A 24,567-nucleotide genomic window follows, 5' to 3' on the forward strand; every position below is an offset into this window, starting at 1 on the left:
GTCCCTAACATCTACTTGTGCTCAGTCTCAGTTTTGCAATGATTATGCCTTTATGAAGAGTATCAAGATGTTTTGTTACACTAGACGAATGCAGGCCTGTGTTGTTCTGTTGGAGTGGTATTGTTCCTTCCTCTGGTATAAGGAAGTCTGGCTTCAAGTCCCACCTGCTCTAGAGTAATACCATCTCTGAACAATTTGATTACAAATATCCGTAAATCCAGGTTGTTATTTGGGACGAGTATCAGGTCCATTTAAGCCAGTGGTTCCTTTGAATCTGAAATTAAATTTCTTTGAAGATTCTTGGCACAAGTGCTGCTATTTCAGCTGGCAAGGTTGGTGGTCCCTTTATGTGCTCTGGCATTTTGGAAAGAGGAGGCATTATATTGCAGACACCATGTTTGCCTGAACATAGATTCTCATTTTAACCCCAGAGTGTGACAATGTGACTTGTTTTCACCTTGCACCATTCACACCTCAGGATCACTCAGTGATTAGCAGTGCTGCCTCACAGCACCATGGACCAGGGGTTCAATTCCTGCCGTGGGTGACTTTCCGTGTGGAATTTGCATCTTCTTCCCATGTCTGTGTGGGTTTCCTGTCCAAAGATGTGTGGGTTAGGTGGATTGGCCATGGTAAATTGCCCATCGTGTCAGACTATGAATGATGTACTCTAGCTGGATTAGCCATGGGAAATACAGGGATAGGGTGGGGATGTGAGTCTGAGTGAGGTGCTCTTCAGAGGGTCAGTAGGGACTTGATGGGCCAAATGAGCTGTTACAACACTAGAGGTTCTATGACATCACAAAGTGTTGCACAGCCTGTGAACAGCTTTTGGAAATGCAGTCAGTGGTAATTGTTAAGGGCACTCACAGCAGAGTCTATTCTCCTTGAACCCCCATTGATGAGCAGGCCTCCAGACAGCGAGGTCCTTATCCTGCAGGCAGTCTGAGGTATGCCCCCTCGGTAGAGAGATAAAGGTCAGTTGTAACGGTGATGCAGAAAGTCGTCTAAGCTCGATAGAGTCAAGTTCCTTTTTCACATTAAAAACAAAGTAGACTATACAAGGTACAAGGCTGGGCTGGACTACTCAGCCCACACAGAAGCTATCAGGGCACTGGTGAGACCTCCTCTGGAGTACTGTGTACAGTACAGCTCACCATACCTGCAGAAGGATGTTAATATATTGGAGCTGATCAGAGAACGTTTACTGGGCTATTGCCTGGAATGAGCAGATTACCTTCTGATGAAAGGCTAGATCTGTATCCTCTGGAACTTAGAAGAATCAGGAGTTAGTTAACTGAAAGGTCTAAGGTCCTGAGGGGACTTTACTGTGCTCAGTTTTTCCAGCAAGATTTGGTTTTGTTTCTGATTAACAGCATCTGCAGTTCTTTCACATTTTTTTTGTGCAGCAACATACAGTTGAGAATAAAATCAAACCACACATGACCTTATTGAATGGTGGATCAGGCTTGAAGGGCCAAGTGGTCTAATGTTGTTCCTTGTTCATATTCCAGGTTGTATTGAGCAGCCTTGCCAGTTAGGGTACCCATATCAGAAGTGGCATCAAGGCTTAGGGAATGATTTGCTCCATTCCAGTCACTTTCCAACTTTCCCCCCACTCCCTAAACTTACTGCATCCTCTTTGGTTTCAGTGAAAATATACGTGATTCATTCTTAGACAATGTCGCACTGGAGTATCTGTGCAGAGATCGTGCTATTTAACAGTCACCAGAGATGCCAATTTACAAGGAATCTTGCAGGCTGTTTTAATAATTGCCGCATTTTCCCAGACCTTATAATTAGTTTAACATTTAATAGAAGAAATTGTTACAAGGGTTACCTCCACCTTGCTTAGAATGTTGTTCAGCACAACCAGCACAGTCATTGTTTTGTCAAATTCAGTCAGGTGTAACTCTCTCTCCTTTCACATTCACAAGTTGCAGAAATCCATCTGATAGAACATAGAACAATACAGCGCAGAACAGGCCCTTAGGCCCTCGATGTTGTGCCGACCTGTGAACTATTCTCAGTTCGTCCCCCTACATTATCCCATCATCATCCATGTGCTTATCCAAGGATTGTTTAAATCTCCCTAATGTGGCTGAGTTGACTACAATGGCCTTACCACTCTCTGAGTAAAGAACCTGCCTCTGACATCTATCTTAAATCTATCGCCCCTCAATTTGTAGTTATGCCACCTCGTACAAGCTGACATTATCATCCTAGGGAAAAGACTTTCACTGTCTACCCTATCTAATCCTCTGATCATCTTGTATGCCTCTATCAAATCCCCTCTTAGCCGCCTTCTTCCAATGAGAACAGACCCAAGATTCTCAGCCTTTCCTCATAAGCCTCCCCTCCAGACCAAGCAACATCCTGGTAAAGCTCCTCTGCACCTTTTCCAATACTTCCACATCCTTCCTGAAATATAGGGACCAGAACTGTACACAATATTCCAAGTGTGGCCACACCAGTGTTCTGTACAGTTGCAGCATGATATTGCGGCTCTGGAACTCAATCCCTCTACAAATGAAACCCAACACATCGTATGCCTTCTTAACAGCACTATCAACCTGGGTGGCAACTTTCAGGGATCTATGTACATGGACTCCAAGATCCACACTACCAAGAATCTTTTCATTGACCCAGTATTATGCCTTCCTCTTATTCTTCCCAAAGAGCATCACCTCATATGATGAAGGCATTTGACCAAACAAACATTGTTACATTCAACCTTTGTGTCAGTGAAGATCAGCACTTATTGGCAATGAAGAAAATGTACCAAGCAATGGCAAGGAAGTATTTTCTGGTTTCTGAATGATGGGAGGGCAGGATAGGCTGATTGGACAACCAATGGCAGCAAGGGTGGAGGATGAGATAGCTGGAGATGGGAGGCCATCTGTTGACCCTTCCCTGGAAAACATCGACCTGGAAGAGTGGTGCCTGGGAGTCCCAGTGTTCTGGATGTAAGTATATTTTACATCCAGAACCTTAACCTGAGCTACAAACCTTCTCAAAGCTTGCTAGTCCCAGGGTTGCTGGAGTTGGTGGGAATCAAGAAGGTGCAGAGAGCTTTGCGCTGACTGGGGTCAGACCTGGCGCAAAGGGAGATGGTTGTTGAAGGTCAGTCACCTTTGGCACAGGACGTCACTGCGGGGGGGGGGGGGGGCAGGCCCAAAGGTGGTGTCATGGCTCTTTGGCTGCTTCATCAGTGGCTTTCCCTCCATTATGGGGACTGATGTGGGAGGTTGGTTGTTGATTGCACCAGGTTCAGCATCATTCAGTGTCCAGGTTTGCGCTGGTAAGACGTGGATGCACTGTCTGGAAGGGCAATAGAGCCAGGGAACCTCATACCTTTTAGAAGCATATTGGGATGGCCACTTGAAATGTCGCAATATTCAGGGCTTTGGGTCTACTGCTGGAAAGTGGGGTTAGTGTAGGTAGGTCAACGCAGACTTGATGTACCAAAGAGTCTTTCCTGTACAGTTTGACTTATGAATTTATAAAAGGGAAAAAAAAGAGCATTTGTGGAATGTTTTACACACCTACTGGGCGTCTAAAAGCATTTTGCAGCCAACAAAATACCTTTTGAAAGCAAGTCCGTATTGTACAGTAGGCAATGCAGTAATCAGTTTATGCACAGCAGGCTCCCACAAAGAGAGGTAACAGTGAGCCAGAACTGATCCAGCACTGTGCTAACAGTTGTTGATGCCCTCTTTCTGCAACAAATTAGAATCAGCGAGTATTTGGCAACACCAGGACTTTAACAGTTGCATGAAAATGTGTTGCTGGAAAAGCGCAGCAGGTCAGGCAGCATCCAAGAAACAGGAGAATCGACGTTTTGGGCATAAGCCCTTCTTCAGGAAGGGCTTCCTGAAGAAGGGCTTATGCCCGAAACGTCGATTCTCCTGTTCCTTGGATGCTGCCTGACCTGCTGCGCTTTTCCAGCAACACATTTTCAGCTCTGATCTCCCCAGCATCTGCAGTCCTCACTTTCTCCTTTAACAGTTGCCTGCCATATATCCTGGGAGAGTGAGTTATGATCCTGTCAATTACACTGGTTCTCCCGCTCATCAGCACCCTGTTGACGCTGCTAGGTACACTGGGTCAGTGGAAGAACATCTTAATTTGCACAGGGTCAGCAAGCACGAACTCTGTCTGCCTGAGTCCTTCCTCAGACCGTTTAGGAGCAAGGTCACTTGTCCAAATGTCTTTTAAATGTTATAATTGCATCAGCCTCCACCACTTTCTCTGGCAGCTCATTCCATACACTCACCACCTTCTGCATGGAAAAGTTGCTCCTCAGGTTCCTTTTAAATTTTTCGCCTCTCACCTGAAACCTATGCGCTCTTGTTTTGAATTCCCCTGCCCTGGGGAAAATACTTTTCCAATTCCACTTATCCATGCCTCAACCTCCTGGGAGAAAGGTCCTAGCTTCTCTTTGGGATGGACGAAGAGCCCTTTTCTGTGTTATATGACTCTATGCACACACACATTTGCACGCACACACAATTTCATCATGGCTGAACTGCAGAGGAGTCATCCCATTCCTACCAATTTCCATCTGTCTACCTGTATGTAAGAGGTTCTGTGAGAAGGACAGGGATCTTCTTCCTGCCCCCAGCCAAGATTTATCCCCCCTCTTGTCCATCAAATTCCAACTGATAGCACAGAAATAGATTAACCTGCTATTCAGATCTGTGCTATTTCTGAGATCTTGCTGTGTGCTATTTAACTGCCCTGTTCCCTACATCACAGCAGTGGCTATCTCTCCAATGCGCTTTGTTGACCGTAAGGGCTTTTGGATGATACAGACAATATATCAATGCACATTGTCCGACTACGTTGATCTGCTTCTGTGCTGGAAAATGCATTCCACCAAAAAGGTCAAGGTCTGTGGCACAATTGGTCAGGGTGTTTGGCTGTCAATCGAGAGGTTGAAACCACCCAGGGAGGAAGTATTCACTGTTCTCACTCCAGCAGTTTTCTTTGGCGGCACGGTGGCTAAGTGGTTAGCACTGCAGCCTCACAGCACCAGGGACCCGGGTTCGATCCCAGCCTCAGGTGACTGTGTGGAGTTTGCGCATTCTCCGAGTGACTGCGTGGGTTTCCTCTGGATGCTCCGGTTTCCTCCCACAGTCCAAAGATGTGCAGGTCAGGTGGATGTTAAGTTACCCATAGTGTTAGGTGCATTAGTCAGAGGGAAATGGGTCTGGGTGGGTTACTCTTCGGAGGGTCGGTGTGGACTTGTTGGGCTGAAGGGCCTGTTTCCACACTGTAGGGAATCTAATCTAATCTAAAAGAAACTCTACATGTACGTGTGGACTTCCACACTGGCCTCCTCAGTTCAGCTCGCACCCTTTCAACATATCCTTCTATTCCTTATTCTGTTTCTCGTGCTTATCTAACTTCCTCTTTTATACTCTTGGTATATTCTCCTCAGCTACAGCCTGTGGTGGCAAGTTCCACAATCTAACCACTCTCTGGTTAAACGGTGTGTGTGTCAGTTAAACAAAACAGGAGCCGTTAAGAAATAATTAAACTGCTGCATTCACTAACTGTCATGATTTTTTTTTTGGTGGTCGCATTTTTGAAGGCAAAAGATTAAGTTGTATTACTTGGATTATCAGTCATACCACAGACCAGAAGAACTTTTAACGAGTGCTTTTTCCTTTTAAACCACTTGTTTCTGAAGAGCATGTGTTCAGTGACTGGTGTTAACTTGGTTAAATATTGACAGCACCAAAGGCACTTGAGTGCCTTTTTAAAATTCTGTCCTTTCATGAATGCATGTTCGGTAATCGAGTCATTCTCAGTGCTGTCCTGGGGTTCATTCTGCTTAACTGCACACTTTTCCAATTTCCAAGACAAAATGTTGCTGCAACTGAAGATTGTCATGTGTTCCCCTTGATAACCTCCGTCTTCTCTAGCCAGATCCAGAAGGATTAATCAAACAGCTCCACGCTTGCTCTGCTCTGTCACAACTTGAGCAGAGCTGCCCTCCCGAACACAGTTTGTGCTGGTAATAGTGTTTTTTTTGGTCCCCTTTACTTTCCTAGTGGCCCAGTTACTTTACAATGGCACCTGTCCCCTGAGGCAACAACAAAGAAAGGAATGGGTTACCATAAGGCTTCATCTTTTGTCTTATCAATGACCTCCGTTCTGAGTGGTGGACAGTGCCAGTGAATTGGACAGATGGTTCATCCAATAGTCCATTGAACTTAGACCTCACTGCAGCTTATTTTATTTGTAGGTAATGGGTAAATCATTTCCCCACCCATCCCCCCGCTTTGTCTTGGAAAGTTCAGCCAGGGGCTACATGACCTTTCCCCTCTTGAATCATCACCGTAGTGTCAGCTCTGACACCCTCTTATGTTCACTGTTGATCACCTTTTCCTGGTGTTTTAATGATCTAATCTGTGTATCTGTTTACCATTACAGTGCCCACATGCCTACAGTCAACAGGATATCAGCAGCTGGGAAGTAAGAGCACTTTTACTTGTTTCTTTCAAAAGGAGAGGGTTTGTTTTCCAATTGGATGTGCACTTGAATGAAGAAACAATGGTGTTGATGAGAAAGGGCTGTTGGAAGCGAGAGGAAGTGAGTCTAACTGACTCCCTCTTTTGAAGAGCCAGTAAAGGTCTTCGATAGGCTGAGTGGTCCTTTTTATTATTTTTACATGGGACATAAGATCAGCGTTTTTTTTTGGTCCTCCCTAATTGCCCCTTGAGCTGTTTAACGCTTTCCACAATTTCAGAACGGCCTTTAGGAGTCAATTACATTGCTACTCATCACATGTAGGCGATAAAGATGGCAGATTTCCATCCCCAAAGGGCATCAGTAAACCAGATGGGATTTTGAGAACGTTGTTATGTGATTAACATTAGACTAGGTTATTTTAATTCCGGAATATAAATTTCACCATCTGGCAGTGATGCAATTCAAGCCCATATCCCCAGAGCATTAACATGGGCCCTCTAGATTACTAATGCAGTGACATTACTGCCACCTCCACAACTTCTGTGATGATGGACACCACCCGAGTACATCTCAGTGACTGAGCTTGTCTGTCCTGCTGGGGCATGGAAACAGCAGGTACAATCAGAGGTTGAGAACCTCTTCCCCACCACCCCCACCCCCACCCCCCTCACTCTCCCGTTCACAAAAAATGCACATTGGTTCAAAACAAGCTCTTCCCCCACCCGAAATCCCTCTGCCTTCTTGCAGCTCAGTAAATGAGAAAACCGTTCTCAAGTGTAACCAAACAAATGTTTCACTGCTCCATGTTGAACTGGTTCTGTCATTAGTTGAGTATGTGAGCCACGACAGTTCCAAGTTCAATCCCAGAGCTTTCCCAAGTTGGGCAATGTAAGACCTTCAATATAGGAGCAGAATTAGGCCATTCGGTCCATTGAGTCTGCTCCATCATTCAATCATAGCCAATATGTTTCTCAAACCCATTCTCCTGCCTTCTCCCATAACCCTTAAATCTCTGTCTATCTCTGTCTTAAATACACTGAATGATTTGGCCTCCACAGCTCTCTGTGGTAATGACTTCCACAGTGTCCCCACCCTCTGGCTGAAGGAATTCCTCCTCATCTCAGTTCTAAAGGTCATCCCTTCACTAAGGTCTGTGGGGTCCTAGTCTCTTCTATTGGAAACATCTTCTCCACGTCCACTCTCTGTCTAGACCTTTCACGATTCTGTACGTTACAATCAGATCCCCTTCATTCTTTTAAACTCCATTGAGTACAGACCCAGAGTCCTCAACTGGCTTCTTGTGTGACCAGCCCTTCATTCACAGGGTCATCCTTGTGAGCTCCCTCTGGATTCCCTCCAAGGCCACCACATCCTTCCTTAGATACGGAGCCCAAAACCGCTCACAGTACTCCAAATATCTGACTGGACCCTTATGCAAACTCAGTAATACATCTCTGCTGTTGTCTTCTAGCCCTCCCGAAATGAATGCTGTATTATAGGTTCAGTCCAACCCCATAATGGCAATAAGCAGGATACAGTTGGCATTAGCAAAGGCAATATCAGAGAGGCACTTCATGCTGATCATAACAGCATTCATAATATCAGCTAATAATGTTTCATTGTCAAGCTCTGCACTTTCATGCAATGTTGCTCAGATAAACAGTGCAAGGCCATATTCCTGAACTAAGCTCCTGTATTGGTTTTGTAACGAGAGATGATTATCATGTGCACTGTTGACATGGTTAAGTTTATCAGACACTCAGTCTTAACGGCTGAGAAGCTATCTCTCAACTGCCACGTCTGCACATTTTGTTAACTCTTCTGAGGCTGTGCTCACTAGGCTCAGTTACTCTGTCTGACTGGAAACTGGGAGAGAGCTGAGACACAACCACAGCCCATCTGCTGCCTGGAGGGACACAGAGTAACAGCTGCCCCATGCTGCCACAGTGTTCAGTTCAGCACAGCGCTTCTACCATCCCCCACATACCCCTCCCCAGCCAAACAGGAAATACTCCCCACCCCTGACTCAATGAGAACATGACAGGAGGCAAGCTGGAGGTGAAAGGTCGCACAGCCTTTACTGCTATTCCTGACTATCCTTGTTGTTGATCCTCAAAGTGCCCATCATTGGATTGTGTATTTGTCCCTTGGCTTTATCTGTAGCTATTATTGTGGAGCTTTCCTGCCTTAAAGTGAAGATAGATTTGGTCACTCACTTTGCAGTCATTCATTATCAATAAATTCTTCAGAGGGAGGTGGGTGGGGGTGTGTGTGTGTGAACACACGTACATGTAGATGAGTGTGTACACTCATGCATATGTGGGTGCATGAACATGCGTGTGTAAGTTAGTACGTGTCTGCTTATGTATGCATGATCAGTTGACTAGATGTTTGCATGTTTGTGTGTAAGTGCATACATATGATACATGTCACTGTGGGTAGGTGCATATTTTGAACTAATTTCGGCTTTGATTGAGGTGCAGATTGTTCATTGAAAGTGTAATTTGGGAAGGAAGCTAAAAGGGATTGAGGTGGAATACATTGATGTCACTGATATCACTTCAAAGGGCAAACTGCTGGTGTATCGGGTTGCTCAGGAAGTGCTGTGTTGTGTTTGCAGCGTTCTTGAAAGGACTATCCGATCCGCAGTAGAACAGCACCTCTTTGATGCTCATGGCAGTGGAAGTCAAAGTTCAGAGGAATCTGAAATGGGAACATCTTCATCCACAGCCAGACAGAGAAGGAGACATCTCAAAGAGCAGGATGAATACTGGCGAAACAAAGAAACGTAAGGCTGTTTTCTTTACTGTTATTAGAGTACACCCTTTAAACTGGTATATTAGATAGATTTTTCATGGTGTTTGAAATAAGAATAGATCTTAACAGAATCTTGATGACAAATGTCAAATCACTGCCTTTTTGTACGTATAAAATTGCAAGGTCTGTTTGTGTGTGTGTGTAAAGTATAAACAGCCAGTTAATAAATTACTGGCTAAGACCTATGTGTTGGCTGTCCTTTGTTTGTTTAAAGCAAGGGTGGCTTTCCTCCTTGTTTTAATGATAGTTCTGCAGTCCATCCAAGTTAACCAGGTTAATGAGACTAGCCATTCCCTGTCCCATGTATGTCCCCATACTAGTGTCAATCCTGCCACCCCAAACCCCAGCTCACCTTCAACACTATGATGAAATCAGTATGCTTTGTCCATGCAGCCCACAGTCTGTGTGGTTTTCCTTTTTGTTCCTGTTGCTTTCAGCATGAGTTCTGTAATCTCCCCAGGACTCTTTCCCCTACTGTGGTTATCAGGGCAGTTTCAAGGCTAACCCCACTGGCTCCCACCCATTGTTGACCTGAACTGTGCCCATGGAAAAGTGACCCAGGAATCTCTCCCACTCTTGCCATCCACCTTCTGTGTATATTTGGAGGATTTACAAGCCAGTGCTTGAACCCCTGTTTGGCCACATTCTGAGCACCTCTTCCTTGACTGTCAAATCCCAAAGTGGATCTTGAGCCCAGAGCCTGTAACTCAGAGGCAGAGACACTATCCACTGCTACAAGACCTTCTCATTTGCATCACCACTCAACTTATCCATCTTTGCTCTACATTGCTGTATGTCCATACCCAATAAAAATCTATTCCACCAGTCTTGATTATTAAAGTTGCTCCCTTCTATCTATCACTGGCCATTATTGTAGCTTTTTAGGGTGAGTTATGATTTCTACTGCCCTCCCATATAAGAGTATGTCCTGATTTTATTCCTGAAGACCCCAGCTCCAGCTCCTTAATTGAGGGCTTCGCAAACTGCGATTGAGACCCCAAGTAGGGTCATGAACTGAACTTTTTGGATCGGAGGCAGCAATAGTCACTGCTCCTCAGCGCTGTTACAGACCTTCACCTTCTCTCACCACACTGCTCACCAATGGGTTGACCAATGTTTCCTCTAAGCTGAGCAGCCACACAAAGGGTCCACACATGACGACCAGTATGCCGACACGTCGACTTCCAGTTGGGAAGTCACTGCAACATGTGGACGACATAGAACATATCTGACCAGTTTCAAGCCTCAACCCTGGGCCAGACCGGGTAAGGATGGCCGATTTGCTTCCTAAAGGACATGAGTGAACTGGATGCATTTTTTGACAATCAGTGGTAGTTCCACTACAGAGAAAAGCTTTATATTCCAAATATATTAATTGAATCTAAATACTACCAGCTGGTCTGGTAGGATTTGAACTTGAACCCCAAGACCATGATTAGTCCAGAGGCATTACCACTAGTTTTGTCTTTCTGCCTCTACACCATTGAAATGCTTTATCATTTTAAATGCCTCAATTATGCCTTCCAAAATTAGGTGAACACAAGGTACTTTTGTGTAACCCAGATTCATAATTTAACCTCTTAAGGCTTTAATAGTGAATGTGTGATGTGCACTTTTGAAATCATTACACAGAGGCTAGTATCCTGTCACCAAGTCACCCTTTATTTACACATGCACAGTATGTGGACTCTGACCAGCTAACTCAGAGCTTGTCCCGAGATTGAGGAGACACTAAGACTCCTATTTATTATTTTTTCTTCTTTTTCCCCCCTAACTGCGGTAGTGCTTATTTTTTCCCCAGCACCCATGTTGTGTGTGTGCAGGTGTGAGACACAGTGAAAGACACAAGGTGCACAAATCTGTTATTCTAATTTCCACCACCAGGAAAGACTCCTGTTTATTTGTATCTTTTTTCTTTTTGTGCTTATTTTTTCCCCAACATCCATGTTGAAAACTCCTATTTTTTTCTCTTTTTTTTTTCTTTAAAACCCCCACATTACCGCCTAACTGTGGTAGTGCTTATTTAGACTCCTGGTTTTTTTTTGCGGTCCAATTATATTTAATACTTTTGTGAAAATGAGTTTACACAGCTTACAATTCACTCTAGAATCATGTAAACAAACGCACATCTTAACTTCACTTACTGGCTTCGCCATTTTTGTTTCTTGTCCATTTTTTGTTTTAAAACCAAGACCATGATTAACCTCAGTAACCCACATGGGAGACGTATCAAAAATATTAGATGTACTTTTCAGCCTCTTTAAAAGAGTAGTCTTTTTTCCTTTCAGACCAGAAAAAAAGTCAGCACACAGAAAATCCGTCTTTCAACTCCTCAAAACAATAGCTTTTTTTTTAAATGTGCCCCTTAAACTTTTTTGTCTGTGATTCCAGAGCAATATTTTCTTTTTTAAAAAAAGTCACATCGAACGGTTTGGAGATTAACCCACCGGCCAACTGGCCTCTCTGCGCCTCCCCACCGGAGGTCAACCTGGCGCTGGGTAGACTTTTTTTTTAAGTCCTTGAACACTCACACACTGATCCAGCTCCCTCAGAGGCAGCTCTCGGAGTGAACAATATCACTGACCCTCCTGTTTATTTTTTTTCTATTTTTTTTCTTTTTTATTTTTTTTTACCCCCACACTACCGCCTAAGTGCGGTAGTGCTTATTTTTTCCCCAGCACCCATGGTGTGTGTGCGCAGGTGTAAAACACAGTGAAGGACACAAAGTATACGAATCTTTATTCAATTTCCACCACCAGGAAGATAGGAAAACACCCGGGTGGCCAGTGACAAGCACTGCCCTTCACACCAAAGGGCAATGCTGTGTGATCAAAACAGTGAAGGGGACCCTCCTGTTTATATCTGTCAGCCAGGGCTTCCTGATTGGTCCCAATCAAGGAATCATACTCCATAAGATCCACCTGACCAACCTCATTCCAATCACTATGTCCCTTCAAGTCCAATATGTCGCTCCTGAGATGTGATGACCAGACTAAACACAGATGGACACAGAGCACTCTGTGTGCTCTATTTCAGTCATTTCGATAAATAGACTGATAGCCCATTCACCTTTCTCATCATGTTTTCTTCCTGTGCACCGGTTTTTACTGATGTGTATGCCAGAACACTCACATCCCTTTTGCCCTTCCAAAATTCCAGCCTCTCAAAATTGCTGAAAAAAGTCACATTTTGTCAAGGTTTTTCATCCTGCACTCTTCAGGACATTTCACAAGAGTAAAGGCAAAATAATATTTATACTGTGTGAGGAGGGTACTGATTAGTAGGTAGATAAACGTGATTGGGAGAAACTCTGTTATCTTTTCGAAGTTCCTACTGAGGTGTATTTTGCATTAATGGAGATTCTGGTGTGCATTAATCCCACTTGTATTTTCTTTCCATTGCTCTCTTTTTATTTTTGTAACATGCTCTTCCTAACTGCACACCTCTCAGCATCTCCTCAGTTCCTCGCCTCACTTCAAAAGTGGAAACCTTTGTGAAATGTTTTAAGATTTATTAATAGAAATTCCAGGGCGTATTACTGGAGGTTCTGGGGAGTATTAATGGAGATTCTATTGCTGGATATTCTTGGGAGTATTACTAGAGATTGAGGGGTATAATTTTTGAAGGTTCTGATGGAGATTATGGGGTGTATTACTGAGCATTGACGGCCAAGTTTCCTCAGATTTTCTCCTGTCATAAGTTGCTCAGAAAATCCACATTTAGATCCACCAGCTTGCTGCCAAAATGACAGAAACCAAACATGAGATGATCTGAGGAAATTCACCTCCTTGTCATCATGACAGCAAAAATGCCCCAGTTATTGTGTGAAATGCAAGCTAGCCATGTTGAAGGCAAAACAAGTAGGCTTTGTACAACAGCTAGGCCAGTACCAAGCTCCTTCTGATTGCACTCCGAGTTCATAAAAGCATCTCTCTAATTTGTTCAAATCTGCCTTGTTCCGCAGGGACAGCATCAACAAAGAGAATATTCCCTGTAACAGTGAGGAGGGACGATCGGGACTTCTGGAACCTTCCCAAGCCAGTGATAAAAAGCTAAAAGAGAACAACAGTAGTTACATCGAGGAAGGCATGAAGCCAAAGAGACAGAAATCAAGTTGTAAACTCTCTGAGCTAAATGACAACCAGGATTCTCCAATGGTATGTTCACACAGACATCGCATCATAGCTTACAGCACAAAAGGAGGCCATTTGGCCCATTATAAGATCAGTTCAATTTGCCCAGATCCTACACCTGTCCCCATAGCCCTGCAAATGATTTCTGTTCAGGTGGGTTATGCAACTTTTCTTTGAAAGCCACACTTGAATCTGCCTCTAGCACATTCTTTGGCAGTTTCCCAGATCCTAATCGCTGTGTACTGAAGATTTTTCTCATGTCGCCAATACTTCTTTCTCAGTCACTGACTTACCACCAATTTCCAGCCCTATTCAGTTCTGAGGAAGGTTCATACCAGACGCAATATTTTCTCTCTACCTGCTGGATTCCTCCAGCATTTTCTTTTTTAATGTAGGGTTTTAGAGATTCTTCAATAAGGCCATTATTGCTATAATACCTGAAATGCAGAGTAAGATAGACCCCTTTCTGTAGCACCTTTTGTTTGTGCACAGCAAGATCCCACAAACGGCATTGTGACCATTCCCAAGGTACTGAAAAAGCAAGATGCGAGAAATTTCAGGTGGGGAAAAAAAAAGGAAAAGAGGGAATCGTTCAGTAAATCAGGGCACCTCTGGGGAAAGAGTTAACAGTTCAGAGAGAGGACCTTTACAGAAGAGAGACCGAGCTGGGGGATCAACATCAAGTGATTTCATGGTGCAGCAGCCAAGCAGAACAGTCCCCCTTGTTTTTCCTTTATCCCCTCATGGTGTACTCCGGCGTTTCTAAATGTCCCATTTCACACCTCATTTGGGAGCAATCTTTGTTCCTTCAGTATATCCATTACCATTACTCATGGCTGTGGCATCGTGAAATCTCCCCCACCCTCCACACTTCATTTCTTTCATCCCCCTCCCTTACCACTGGTTTAAAAACAAATCCCAAATTCCCATTCCCAGGCAAGGTCATTGACCTAAAACATCAAGTCTTTTTCTCTCCACAGATGCAATGTTCCCTCATTTCCCAACCACTTTTTGTTCCTTATTACCAGATCATCTGTTGCTTTTTCTTCATGACGTTGGATGGGATGTGAATATTGGTCACAGCTCTGGGAAGCTTTCCCAAGCACTTCTTGAACTTTGATACTCAGCTAAAAATATAGCAAAGTATTTGTTTAGTTCAACATCTTAACTGAAGGACTGCGCCTCCTACATTGTGTTGAGCCCTCAGTGTTACATGGAACTGTCAGCCCAAGCTATATCTTCAAATCTCTGTAGTGACATCAAATGCACAGCCTTCGGACTGAATAAAACGCAATAGTGATAGTCACTAAAGCCCTGTAGCTGCCATAATCAGGAGGAACTAGAGCAGAACAACCCTCCAGCCTGTTCTCCCTTTAATATGTATTATGGCTGATCTTGTCTTGGCATCAACTCCACTTTCCTTTTGCTCCCCACAACTCTTTAACCTGTTACTAATTAAAAATCTGCTTATTTCCTCCTCAAAATTTATTCAGTGTCCTGGCATCCACCACACTAGGAGCAGGAGTAGGCCATTCAGCCCCTTCACTCTCTTCCAACATTCAGGAAGATTATGGCTGATCTGTCACCTAATTCCATGTTCTTTTATGTCTTTGTAAAATTCCATCTGAGTTCTGTTAACAACTGATTCTGCAATTCTGTGACAACGATTTCCACAGTTCCTTTGGGAGAAGGAAATCCTCCTCATCTTGTTTTATATCTGCCATCCCTAAAACCTTTCATTTTAGGTTGCCCTACGTCTATTTTGTCAATCCCATTTAGCATCTTATAAATCTCAAGCTAATCTCCTGTCATTCTTCTGAATTATTAGCAGGTGTAGACCTAAATTGTTCAATCTTTCCACATAAGACAAGCCTCCCATCTTGGAATTCTATGAACCTTTTCTGAACGACCTCCAATGCAAGTACATCCTTTCTCAGGTGAATGCAGTACTCGAGATTCAATCTCACCAATGTCTTGTGTGGTTACACCAACACTTTAAAACTTCATTTCTTGAGCAATAGATGCCCAATTTCCATTTGCAAATTCCAAAATTTATTTGTTCTCATGATTACCTGCTGAACTTGCACGTCCACTTTCTGCAATTTGGAGTATCACGGTGGCTCAGTGGTTCGCACTGCTGCCTCATAGCACCAGGGACCCAGGTTCGATTCCAGCCGCTGGTGACCCTCTGTGAGGTGTTTACATGTTCTCCGTGGCTTTCCTCCAGGTGTTCTGGTTCACTGCCACAGTCCAGAGATGTGCAGGTTAGGTGGATTGGCTATGCTAAAAAGTTGCCTAAAGTGTCTGGGATGTGTAAAATTAAGTGAATTTGCCATAGGAAATGCAGAGTTTCAGAGGTATAGGAGGGTGTGTCTGGGTGGGATGCTGTTTGGAGAATGGTTATGGATGTGTTGGGTTGAATGGTCTGTTTCCAGACTGTAGGGATTCTATTCTATTCCATTCTATTCTGTTCGGTCTGTGTTATCACCATCCAGCTGACCCACAGAACTTTTCCAACATGCTAAGTCTCATTATTAATTCCCTTAATTCCTTGCCCATCCATTGACTCCTGCCAACACAGCTCTGCTGTCTCAGTTGTCCAGACATGGATTTACTCAGAAGTGCCACTTGGGTTCACTTTCCAAGGATTGGAGTGTTCAGCCGTGTAGCACACAACTGCTGTCCATTCCACTTGCTGCTTCAAAGTTGCTTGCCAATGTTCTCTTGTGGCAGTATCTGCCTGTACCCACGTTTTTCTTTCTTGGATGTGAAAATGTCACGTGGAGAGCAGGCTGTTCAACCAGGTGGGTCTAGAGGTCATGTATTAAAACCTCTTGGCGCATCTTCAGAAAACGTTGCTGCTCCTGAGAGGCAGCTTGGTACACTGTGCACAGAATATTCCGGAGAGAGAGAAACATGTATGGTAAAACACTACTGCTTTACATGTCACAGAGGGAAAAGGCACTGCACACTGCGTTTGCTTTAATTCCCTATTAACTTGCTGTTTTCTGCCTCACTCAGCAGAAGAGAGTAAACTCAGTGGAGTCATTTGCCTATTTGATTTGATTCATCATCATGTACCTAGATACAGTGAAAAGTTTTGTTTTGCTTGCAGTACAGGAAGATCATACTATAAAAAGTGCACAAAGGTAATAGAACAGAGTGAGGAATACAATGTTACAGCTGCAGAGAAGGTGCACCGAGTACAAGATCAATACTAGATTTGAAATTTGAGAGGTCCATTCAGCAGTATAATAACAGCCGGGAAATTGCTGATCTTGAATCTGTTGGTCCAGTTGCTTAAACTTCTGTATCTTCTGCTTGCTGGAAGAGGTTGAAAGAACTTATAACCAAGGTGGGAGGGCTCTTTGATTATGTTGACTGCCTTTCCAAGACAGTGAGAACTATAGATGGAGTCAATGGACGGAATAACTCTATCCCAGTTATTACAGGTCATCTCAATACAACAAGAATTCACATTGCCGCAGCAGTAAATTCAAGTGCACAACAAAACACCATTCTTCATGTACTGATTAGATTAGATTAGATTACTTAGAGTGGAAACAGGCCCTTCGGCCCAACAGGTCCACACCGACCCTACATTCCCCTTCATTTACCCCTTCACCTAACACTATGGGCAATTTAGCAAGGCCAATTCACCTAACCTGCACATTCTTTTGGACTGTGGGAGGAAACTGGAGCACCCGGAGGAAACCCACGCAGACACGGGGAGAATTACTGGTTGACCTCCTAGCATAGTGGACAGTGGCCTTACCAGCTAGCCAGATGGGGATCCTCCTGCCATTTTGAGAAATAGGTGAAATTTAAAAGGGGAAGTAATGTATTAAAACTAGGGGCAGGTTTTCCATGTCAGTTTTGAACAAGGCCAGCCCTTCATTCACATTGGCAGGAAGCTTGCTTGTTTATTTACCTGACTGTGCAGCTTCATCTGACATTGATAATTGAGAAATGTTAGCCCATTACCCTCATCCCTGTCAGTATACCTAGAAACTGATAACATTCCCCTTCCCAACACTCCTCCCTGTCCCAGCTGGCCCAATGGTCCGTCCTTCCTCAATTGTTGAAACAGCAGCCTTGGCAACACGATCAGTGGCTGCATTCTAAGGCTTGATATTGGGGAAACCCTGTGCTTTACTATTCTGGTCTACAGGCTGTACCCTGTGTGAATTAGCTGCTGCACATTAGAGCAGTGTATGCACTTGAACAGGTGGGACGCAGTTGGGGATGGTTTGAAAAAGGCTGCAGAGAAATGCAAATGCTTGGAGTATTTGCTTTCACTGCGATAGGGTGAGAGGTGAAAGTCTTTGTGTAATATTTGTGTTCTGGTCTGCACAGAGAAGGTGCGCTATTAATTGATACAGTCCTGGCTGAAAATTGTGACTAATACCAGGAATGATTTGCTCACAAGCAGTGGAGTGGAAATACCCGGGGTTGGGATCTGTGTCATGAATCATGTCATTCATCCAATATCTATCATTTGCAGTTTCTGATTCAATGTATCAGCATCAGCAGTCCTCACTTCCTCCTCAATGTATCAGGGGATAGATACTCTTTGAATAAAAGCCCATGCAGTTTTCAATGTTTGAGTACAGAGCATCTTACATGGCTAGTCTTCTATGTTAGATCCATTTCCCAAGTCCCCTCACCCCCTGCTCCTCATCCAATTCCTAGATTCTTTCCTGTCCGAAAGCATCCTATTGATCTCGTTCTTGAATATGCTTAAAGACTGAACAACCACAACATCCTGGAGCAGAGAATTGCAAAGATTCCCAGCCCTCCGAGTAAATACGCTTCTCCCGTCTCAGTCCGAAATGATTGGCCTGTGGTTCTTGACTGTTCAACCCCAGAGTAGCCCCCACCTCTCATCGCCTATACTGTCTAGCCCTCGGAGAACTGAGACTGAAGAGTTTTATTGTAATCCTTTTTTTTTGCCTGGCAGCCCATGGAAAGCAGCAGCATTTCGTCATCCTGGTCTCCTGATCCATCCCTTGGAATGTCAGGGCCTGGGGGAAGCCTAAATTTCCTGACCCAGCCAGAAGATGCAACTGAACGAGACAGGTGGGTTTTTGTCTGTGATTGAGTGGTTCATTTTAGAATCCCACTCTTCGTTTTCTCTTTCTGTTGTGATTGCACAATTAAAAGGAACACAGGTCCAGGGGTGACTAGCATGAATGAAACAAAATGACACACGGTTTGACCATGGAGGCTGTAGTGATTGTAACGAGGTCAGCCAGGTGGACCTCATGGAGTATGAGTTCCCTGATAGGGGCTGTTAACCTGGTTAACAGGGAGCCCTGGAGTGTCCGACCTCCTGTTCACTCTGGGTGCTGGTTCTAACAAGGCTGTACCAGAGCCAAGGACTCCCCACATTCAAATAAAGGGTGTTATGGGATACCGGCCTCTGTGGAGTTACTTCAGTGGCGTTGCGAGTAAAACACATCCTGAGGAAACTTGCTCACAACAGTTGTCATTGAGTTGGGGCAAGCATTGCTTGCATCATGCCATTATTTGGGAAGCTTCCCTCATTCAGCCCTGCTGTCCAAGACTGGGTCCAGTATGTGGAAAATATGTGCTTTTTTTTTCGAGGCAAATGACATTGGGGCAGATGAAAAGTATCAAGCTGTTCTCCTGACAGCTTGTTAGGAGCCTAACTTTCCCTGAGGCACCAGATACTAAAACCTTTCAAGAGTTGACAGATTTAGTCAAGGAATATTACAACCCCAAATCACCTCAAAGTCTGAGATGCTATTGTTTTATTTCAGCAGTTTGAGAGCCAGGAGATTCTGTATCAGGATTTTTGACTAGGTTAGGTTGACTGACAGAGGCATGTGGCTTTGGCTTAACCCTTAATGAGATGCCAAGGGACCAGTTGGTCTGGGATTACTGATGTAACCATGCAAAGGCACCTACTAGCTGAAGCCCAATTGGACCTGCTATGGACCGGACCAACCCCCTTAAAACATGTCAAGGAGATAGCCTAGACATTAACTTTTTTTTAATTTCAAAAGGCAAATGCCAGGTGTTGTATTCCAGGTGCAGTTTGATTGGTCTAACAACGAGGCTTGAAGCGAAACACATTTTATTCATACGTACTTTAAAAAATCACATGACACCAGGTTACAGTCCCAACAGGTTTATTTGGAAGCACTAGCTTCCGGAGCACTGCTCCTTCATCAGGTGGTTGTGGACATACACTCTAGTTAAAATCCAGAAAAAATAAAAAATAAAAGAATTGGCTTAACTGTAACTCTACTGAAATACTTAACAAAATAATAAATTAGTCATTAATTGTTCCAGTTCAATGACATCATTTGAAAAATGTGATGCTGGAGAAGTCCCAGTTCAGTGACATCCCAAAGCGCACCCTTGGTAAAGGCAAATTCAGTAAAATAGATTGTCTCCGATGCAATTCTAGCAGCAGGAAGAGAACCCAAGCTTTTAGCTGTAACAGAAAGAAAGAGAGAGATGTAACAGCTTTCACAACCCTGACAGCTACTGGAAAGTAAACAGAAAATCCTGGATCTGTGGGAACGTAAACCCACCCATTAATTCTGCTTCTATTGTCACAAATTTTAAAAATCCCCACAGCCTCACAAGCTGTTTAATTTATTGACTTGGAGCTTATCACCTCTGTCTGAACCTCCCTTCAAAAAAAAGGACAAAATAACCTGTTAAAGCCATAGTAGCATCACACCTCCTTGCTTTAAAAAAATGAACCATCAAAATACAAAGATAGCTTCAATTTAAAAGCCTTTCGTCTTACTAGTACACCACAGTACATTTTACATTACATTGACTCTAAGCCTGCAAGCATTCCCTCCTAAGGTCCATTTCAGTCCAGTTTTTCCTGCCACCAAATACCTTTGTCTTCCTTCATCAAAGTTGCAATTATGTTCTCATCCTGCCACATCTATAATTTTCAAATTGAATGCCTATAATCATAAGCTTCATCTGAACAGTCTGGTATTTTTATCTTCAAATTTTTACAAAAACCTTCATAGGTTATGATCAGTGTATACATTTGTCTCCGACATCTTACTGTAAATGTAAAAATGTTGCAACGCCACTCTAGGTCTCCTTCTCAATTGGAGAACACAATTGATTATTCAATTTTCGATATGAATACCAAATAAGTTTTTCCATCTTCTCTTCACCTTCTTGCAAGAGCACAGCATTGACACCCACATCACTCGCATCAGTAGACACTTTAAATGCCTGTGGGTAATTGGATGTGGTTAACACTGGGGCTGTGGTTACCGCTTTCAGGCTGTCAAATGCCTTCTGATGGTCCTCCATCTACTGAAAGTTTCTGCGCTCCTTCAACATGTCAGTCAGTGCAGCAACTGCACTGCTAAATTCAGTACAAACTTCCAATAAAACCCACTCAGTCTGAGAAATCATTAGTACTTACCTCTTCGTCATCGTCAATGGTAAGGGAAACTCCCCAACAACCTTTGTTTTCACATCCTGTGGGGCAATTTGTCCATGTCCGATGACATGGCCCAGGAATGTGACTTGTGCTTCTGCGAAATCACTCTTAGCCAGGCTTTTCCACCAAGTCCTTCTCCCAAAGCTGATCAAACTGTGGAATATAAGATTGTAAGACACAGACTCTATAGCAAAAGTTTACAGTGTGACGTAACTGAAATGATATATTAAAAAAGATCTGGATTGTTTAAGTCTCCTATTTTAGAATGACCATGTTGGTTTCAGTTCTTTCATATGTAAAGCGCAGAACATTTTTTAAAAGTTACATTCTCAAGTGAACTTTTGACAATTGGCACCATGTCGGCCCAGATAATGCATTGAAGGTGTGAGTTGACCTGTGTGAGACTGTCTGTCTGTGGTCAGACTGATTCTCATCTAAAAAACGGATTTACAGAATCTTACATGGATTCATGCAGTTTTTGAGCGAAGTAAAATGTAATTCTGCACGTACAAATTCACCCCACAAACGTGTGTGTGTGTACTTGAGAGAGGGTCTTTGTGTGTGTTTGTGTGTGTGTGTGTGTACGGGTATGTGTGTATAGTGCAATGGGGTCACCTGTAGTGTGACATGAACACAAGGTCCCGGTTGAAGCCATCCCCATGGGTACCGAAATTGGCTATCAGCCTCTGTTCAGCCACCCTGCGTTGCCTGCCCTGAAGTCTGCAGTGGAGGACAGTCACCTGAACGTCCAAGGTTGAATGTCCTGGACCGCTGAAGTGTTCTCCAACTGGGAGGGAACACTCCTGTCTGTTGATTGTTGTGCAGTATCCATTCTGCCATTGCCGTTGCCTCTGCTTAGTCTCGCCAGTGTACCATGCCTCCGGGCATATTGAGCAATACGTTATTAATGAAAAGGTGACAGGATGTATTTAATTGTTTTACAGTTTACATTGATAAGGTGGGACGTTAAAATATTTGTTAGACATGCTCCAGAGATTGGATTTTCTAATCTTTAGTTTTCTTACAACTCTCACACCCACAGATTACGTTTCCCCTGTTTACAGTAATTTCATCAAGCTGTTCAGACACACACTGACCTACATCTGGGGCAGGTGGAACGTGAAAGCGGTATTTCTGAAATCCATCTCGGGATCTCCTGTTTGCTGGGCAGTGCTTTAAGCCACAGCACCACTCCTGGTTCCCATTTTATATAAATAACCTGTTCAGAGATGGCACTATACACCTCTGGAGCAAGCGGGATTGTTTTTTTTTGTATTACTCATTCACAGGCTGAGGGCATCGCTGGATAACCAGCATTTATTGCCCATCCCTAATTGCCCAGAGGGCAGTTAAGAGTCAACCACATTGCTGTGGGTCTGCAGTCAGGTGCACACCAGGTAACCCTAACCCTAACCCTAACCCAGGTAACACCAGGTAAGGGTGGAAGTTTCCTTCCCTACAGGACATTAGTGAACCAGACTTTTCTTTACAAGAATCAACAATGATTTTGTGGTCATCATTAAACTCTTTAATTTTATTCTAGATTTGTTTTAATTGAATTCAAGTTGCAGCATCTGCCATGGTGGGATTCAAACCCAGGTCCCCAGAATATTATCTGAGTCTCTGCATTAATAGTCTGGTGGTAATACCAAAACCCAGGCCTACAGGCTCAGATATGGGACACTACAACCACACCCCAAGAACTATGTTCTCCATTTATATGTATAAACAATCAAGCTCTTATCTAATTACCTTCAATTAATTTGTAACCATCACTTGATTCCCTAGCTCCAGATGGCCTCTGACATCACTTCCAATATTAGAAAATGCCACTGACACAATTGGTGGCACTCTTACCTCTGAGTTACATAAGTTCTTGGCCAAAAGTTATGCTGGAGTTCTCAGTGCAGTATCAAGGCAGTGCTATCCTGTGGAAAGCGCTATCTTTTAGATGAAACATTAAAGCAGAAGGCCCATCTTCCCTCTCAGGTTGGTGTAAAGAAAATCACATTACACTATTGGAAGAAGAACAGAAGAGTTCTGTCTTGTCTTCTGGCTAATATTAATCCCTCAACCAACAAAAGAACACAATATCTTGCCATTTAGCTCCCTTCTGTTTGTGGGACCTGCTTAAAATAGCTTGTTGCACTTTCTACGTGACTATTCTTGACTCTGATCACTCTGAGGTGTCCTAAAGCCATGTACAGTGTGACATTACACAATTTCTTTCTGCCTAGGAAGTAGCTTTTACCAAGATGAATAGTAATCACTAAACCTGTTACTTGCATATTTATAAACCTTGCTTGCAGTTTGATCTTACATGTGCTTAACTTTCTTCTTCAGAAAAGAAGGCATAAATGCATTCTGCGGTGGGGAGCCTTACGATCATACTAAACTGACTCTGGTAAGCAACAAAAGTGCCATTTTTCTAAGTTGCATTACTACAGTTTAATCTAAGAGTAGAATATATAACAAATGTAGCAACAATCCAAGTTGCTATCAAGCCTGTTACTTTAATAGATGTAATGCACAGCAGCTTTTGCATTTTGGAGTCTAACATTGGGAACAAAAAAAATAAGATCCTAAGCTTTATAAGCAGAGATACAGAGTACAAAAGCTGGTTGAATAGTATCTGAGGTGGTGGTTATACATTAGCTGGAGAGTTGTGATCAGTGCCAAACATCACCCTATGGGAAGGTTGTCAGCTTTTGAAGAAGTGGCTGAGCATGACTCACCAGGTGGTGAGAGATCAGGTATGTGATGAGACAGGAGAGACAGCAATTTATTTTCACAAGGAGAAAAAGTTAAGTGGAGAGTTACTAGAGGCGTTCAAAATATTGGGGCTTTGATGCCAGTATGTAGTATTTCCAATATCAGACAGGAGATTATGAGCAATATTTCATACATTTAATACTTGTGTTCTGGACTGCACCGCCTGAAGAAGTGAGGAAAATGTCCAAACTGGAATTGGATAGAGACTTGAAAGAGAAGAGAAATTGCCTGGTTATGGGGGAAGAGTGGGGCTCTGGGACAATTTGGATAGCTTTTTCAAATAGCAGGGGCATGACTGGCCACTTCTGTACTTATTATTGAAGTGGAGAAGATTAGAGTTTTGAGTTGACATGGCATTCTGTGGCTGTGGCCAAAAAATGAAACATACACTGATTCTGATAATACCTCACTTTGTCGTAAGTCATTGTGGATAACAGGGTATTCATTTGTTCCCATCGTGGGACGTGGGTGTCACTGGCTGGGCCAACATTCATTGTCCATCTCCAATTGCCCTTCAGATGGTGATGATGAGCCACCTTCTTGAAACTCTGCAGCCTGTAGCATAGGGCCACCTATAGTACTGTTGGGAAGGCTATTCCAGGACTTTGATCCTGGTACAGTGAAGAAACAGCAATCAAGTTTCAGGTCATTAGTGCATTGGCAACTGACCTCCACCGGATTTTCCTTTTTTGTGTGGAGTTCAGAGGGATATTGTTATATAGCTGCCTGCTTTGTGCAACTGCTTTTGAGTATTTCCACCCCTCGCTCCATACAACAGGCTATCGGGCAAATAGTAAATTGGGCGGTACGGTGGCACAGTGGTTAGCACTGCTGCCTCCCAGTGCCAGAGACCCGGGTTCAATTCCCGCCTCAGGCGACTGACTGTGTGGAGTTTGCACGTTCTCCCCGTGTCTG

General features: G+C 43.6%; 1 protein-coding gene across 2 annotated transcripts in view; it reads left to right on the plus strand.

Moving 5' to 3' along the window:
• Positions 1-24,567, plus strand: part of fam13a (family with sequence similarity 13 member A) — a 216,266-nt gene that overhangs the window by 161,704 nt on the left and 29,995 nt on the right. For both annotated transcript variants that reach the window (XM_072583879.1, XM_072583880.1), the window contains exons 9-13: positions 6,442-6,483; positions 9,101-9,268; positions 13,262-13,454; positions 18,391-18,509; positions 23,224-23,284. In XM_072583879.1, the coding sequence (XP_072439980.1) occupies positions 6,442-6,483; positions 9,101-9,268; positions 13,262-13,454; positions 18,391-18,509; positions 23,224-23,284 (583 nt within the window). The remainder of the gene's footprint in view (positions 1-6,441; positions 6,484-9,100; positions 9,269-13,261; positions 13,455-18,390; positions 18,510-23,223; positions 23,285-24,567) is intronic.

The sequence above is a fragment of the Chiloscyllium punctatum genome, chromosome 14 (genome assembly GCF_047496795.1).
Source record: "Chiloscyllium punctatum isolate Juve2018m chromosome 14, sChiPun1.3, whole genome shotgun sequence".
NCBI classification, from domain to species: Eukaryota; Metazoa; Chordata; class Chondrichthyes; order Orectolobiformes; family Hemiscylliidae; genus Chiloscyllium; species Chiloscyllium punctatum.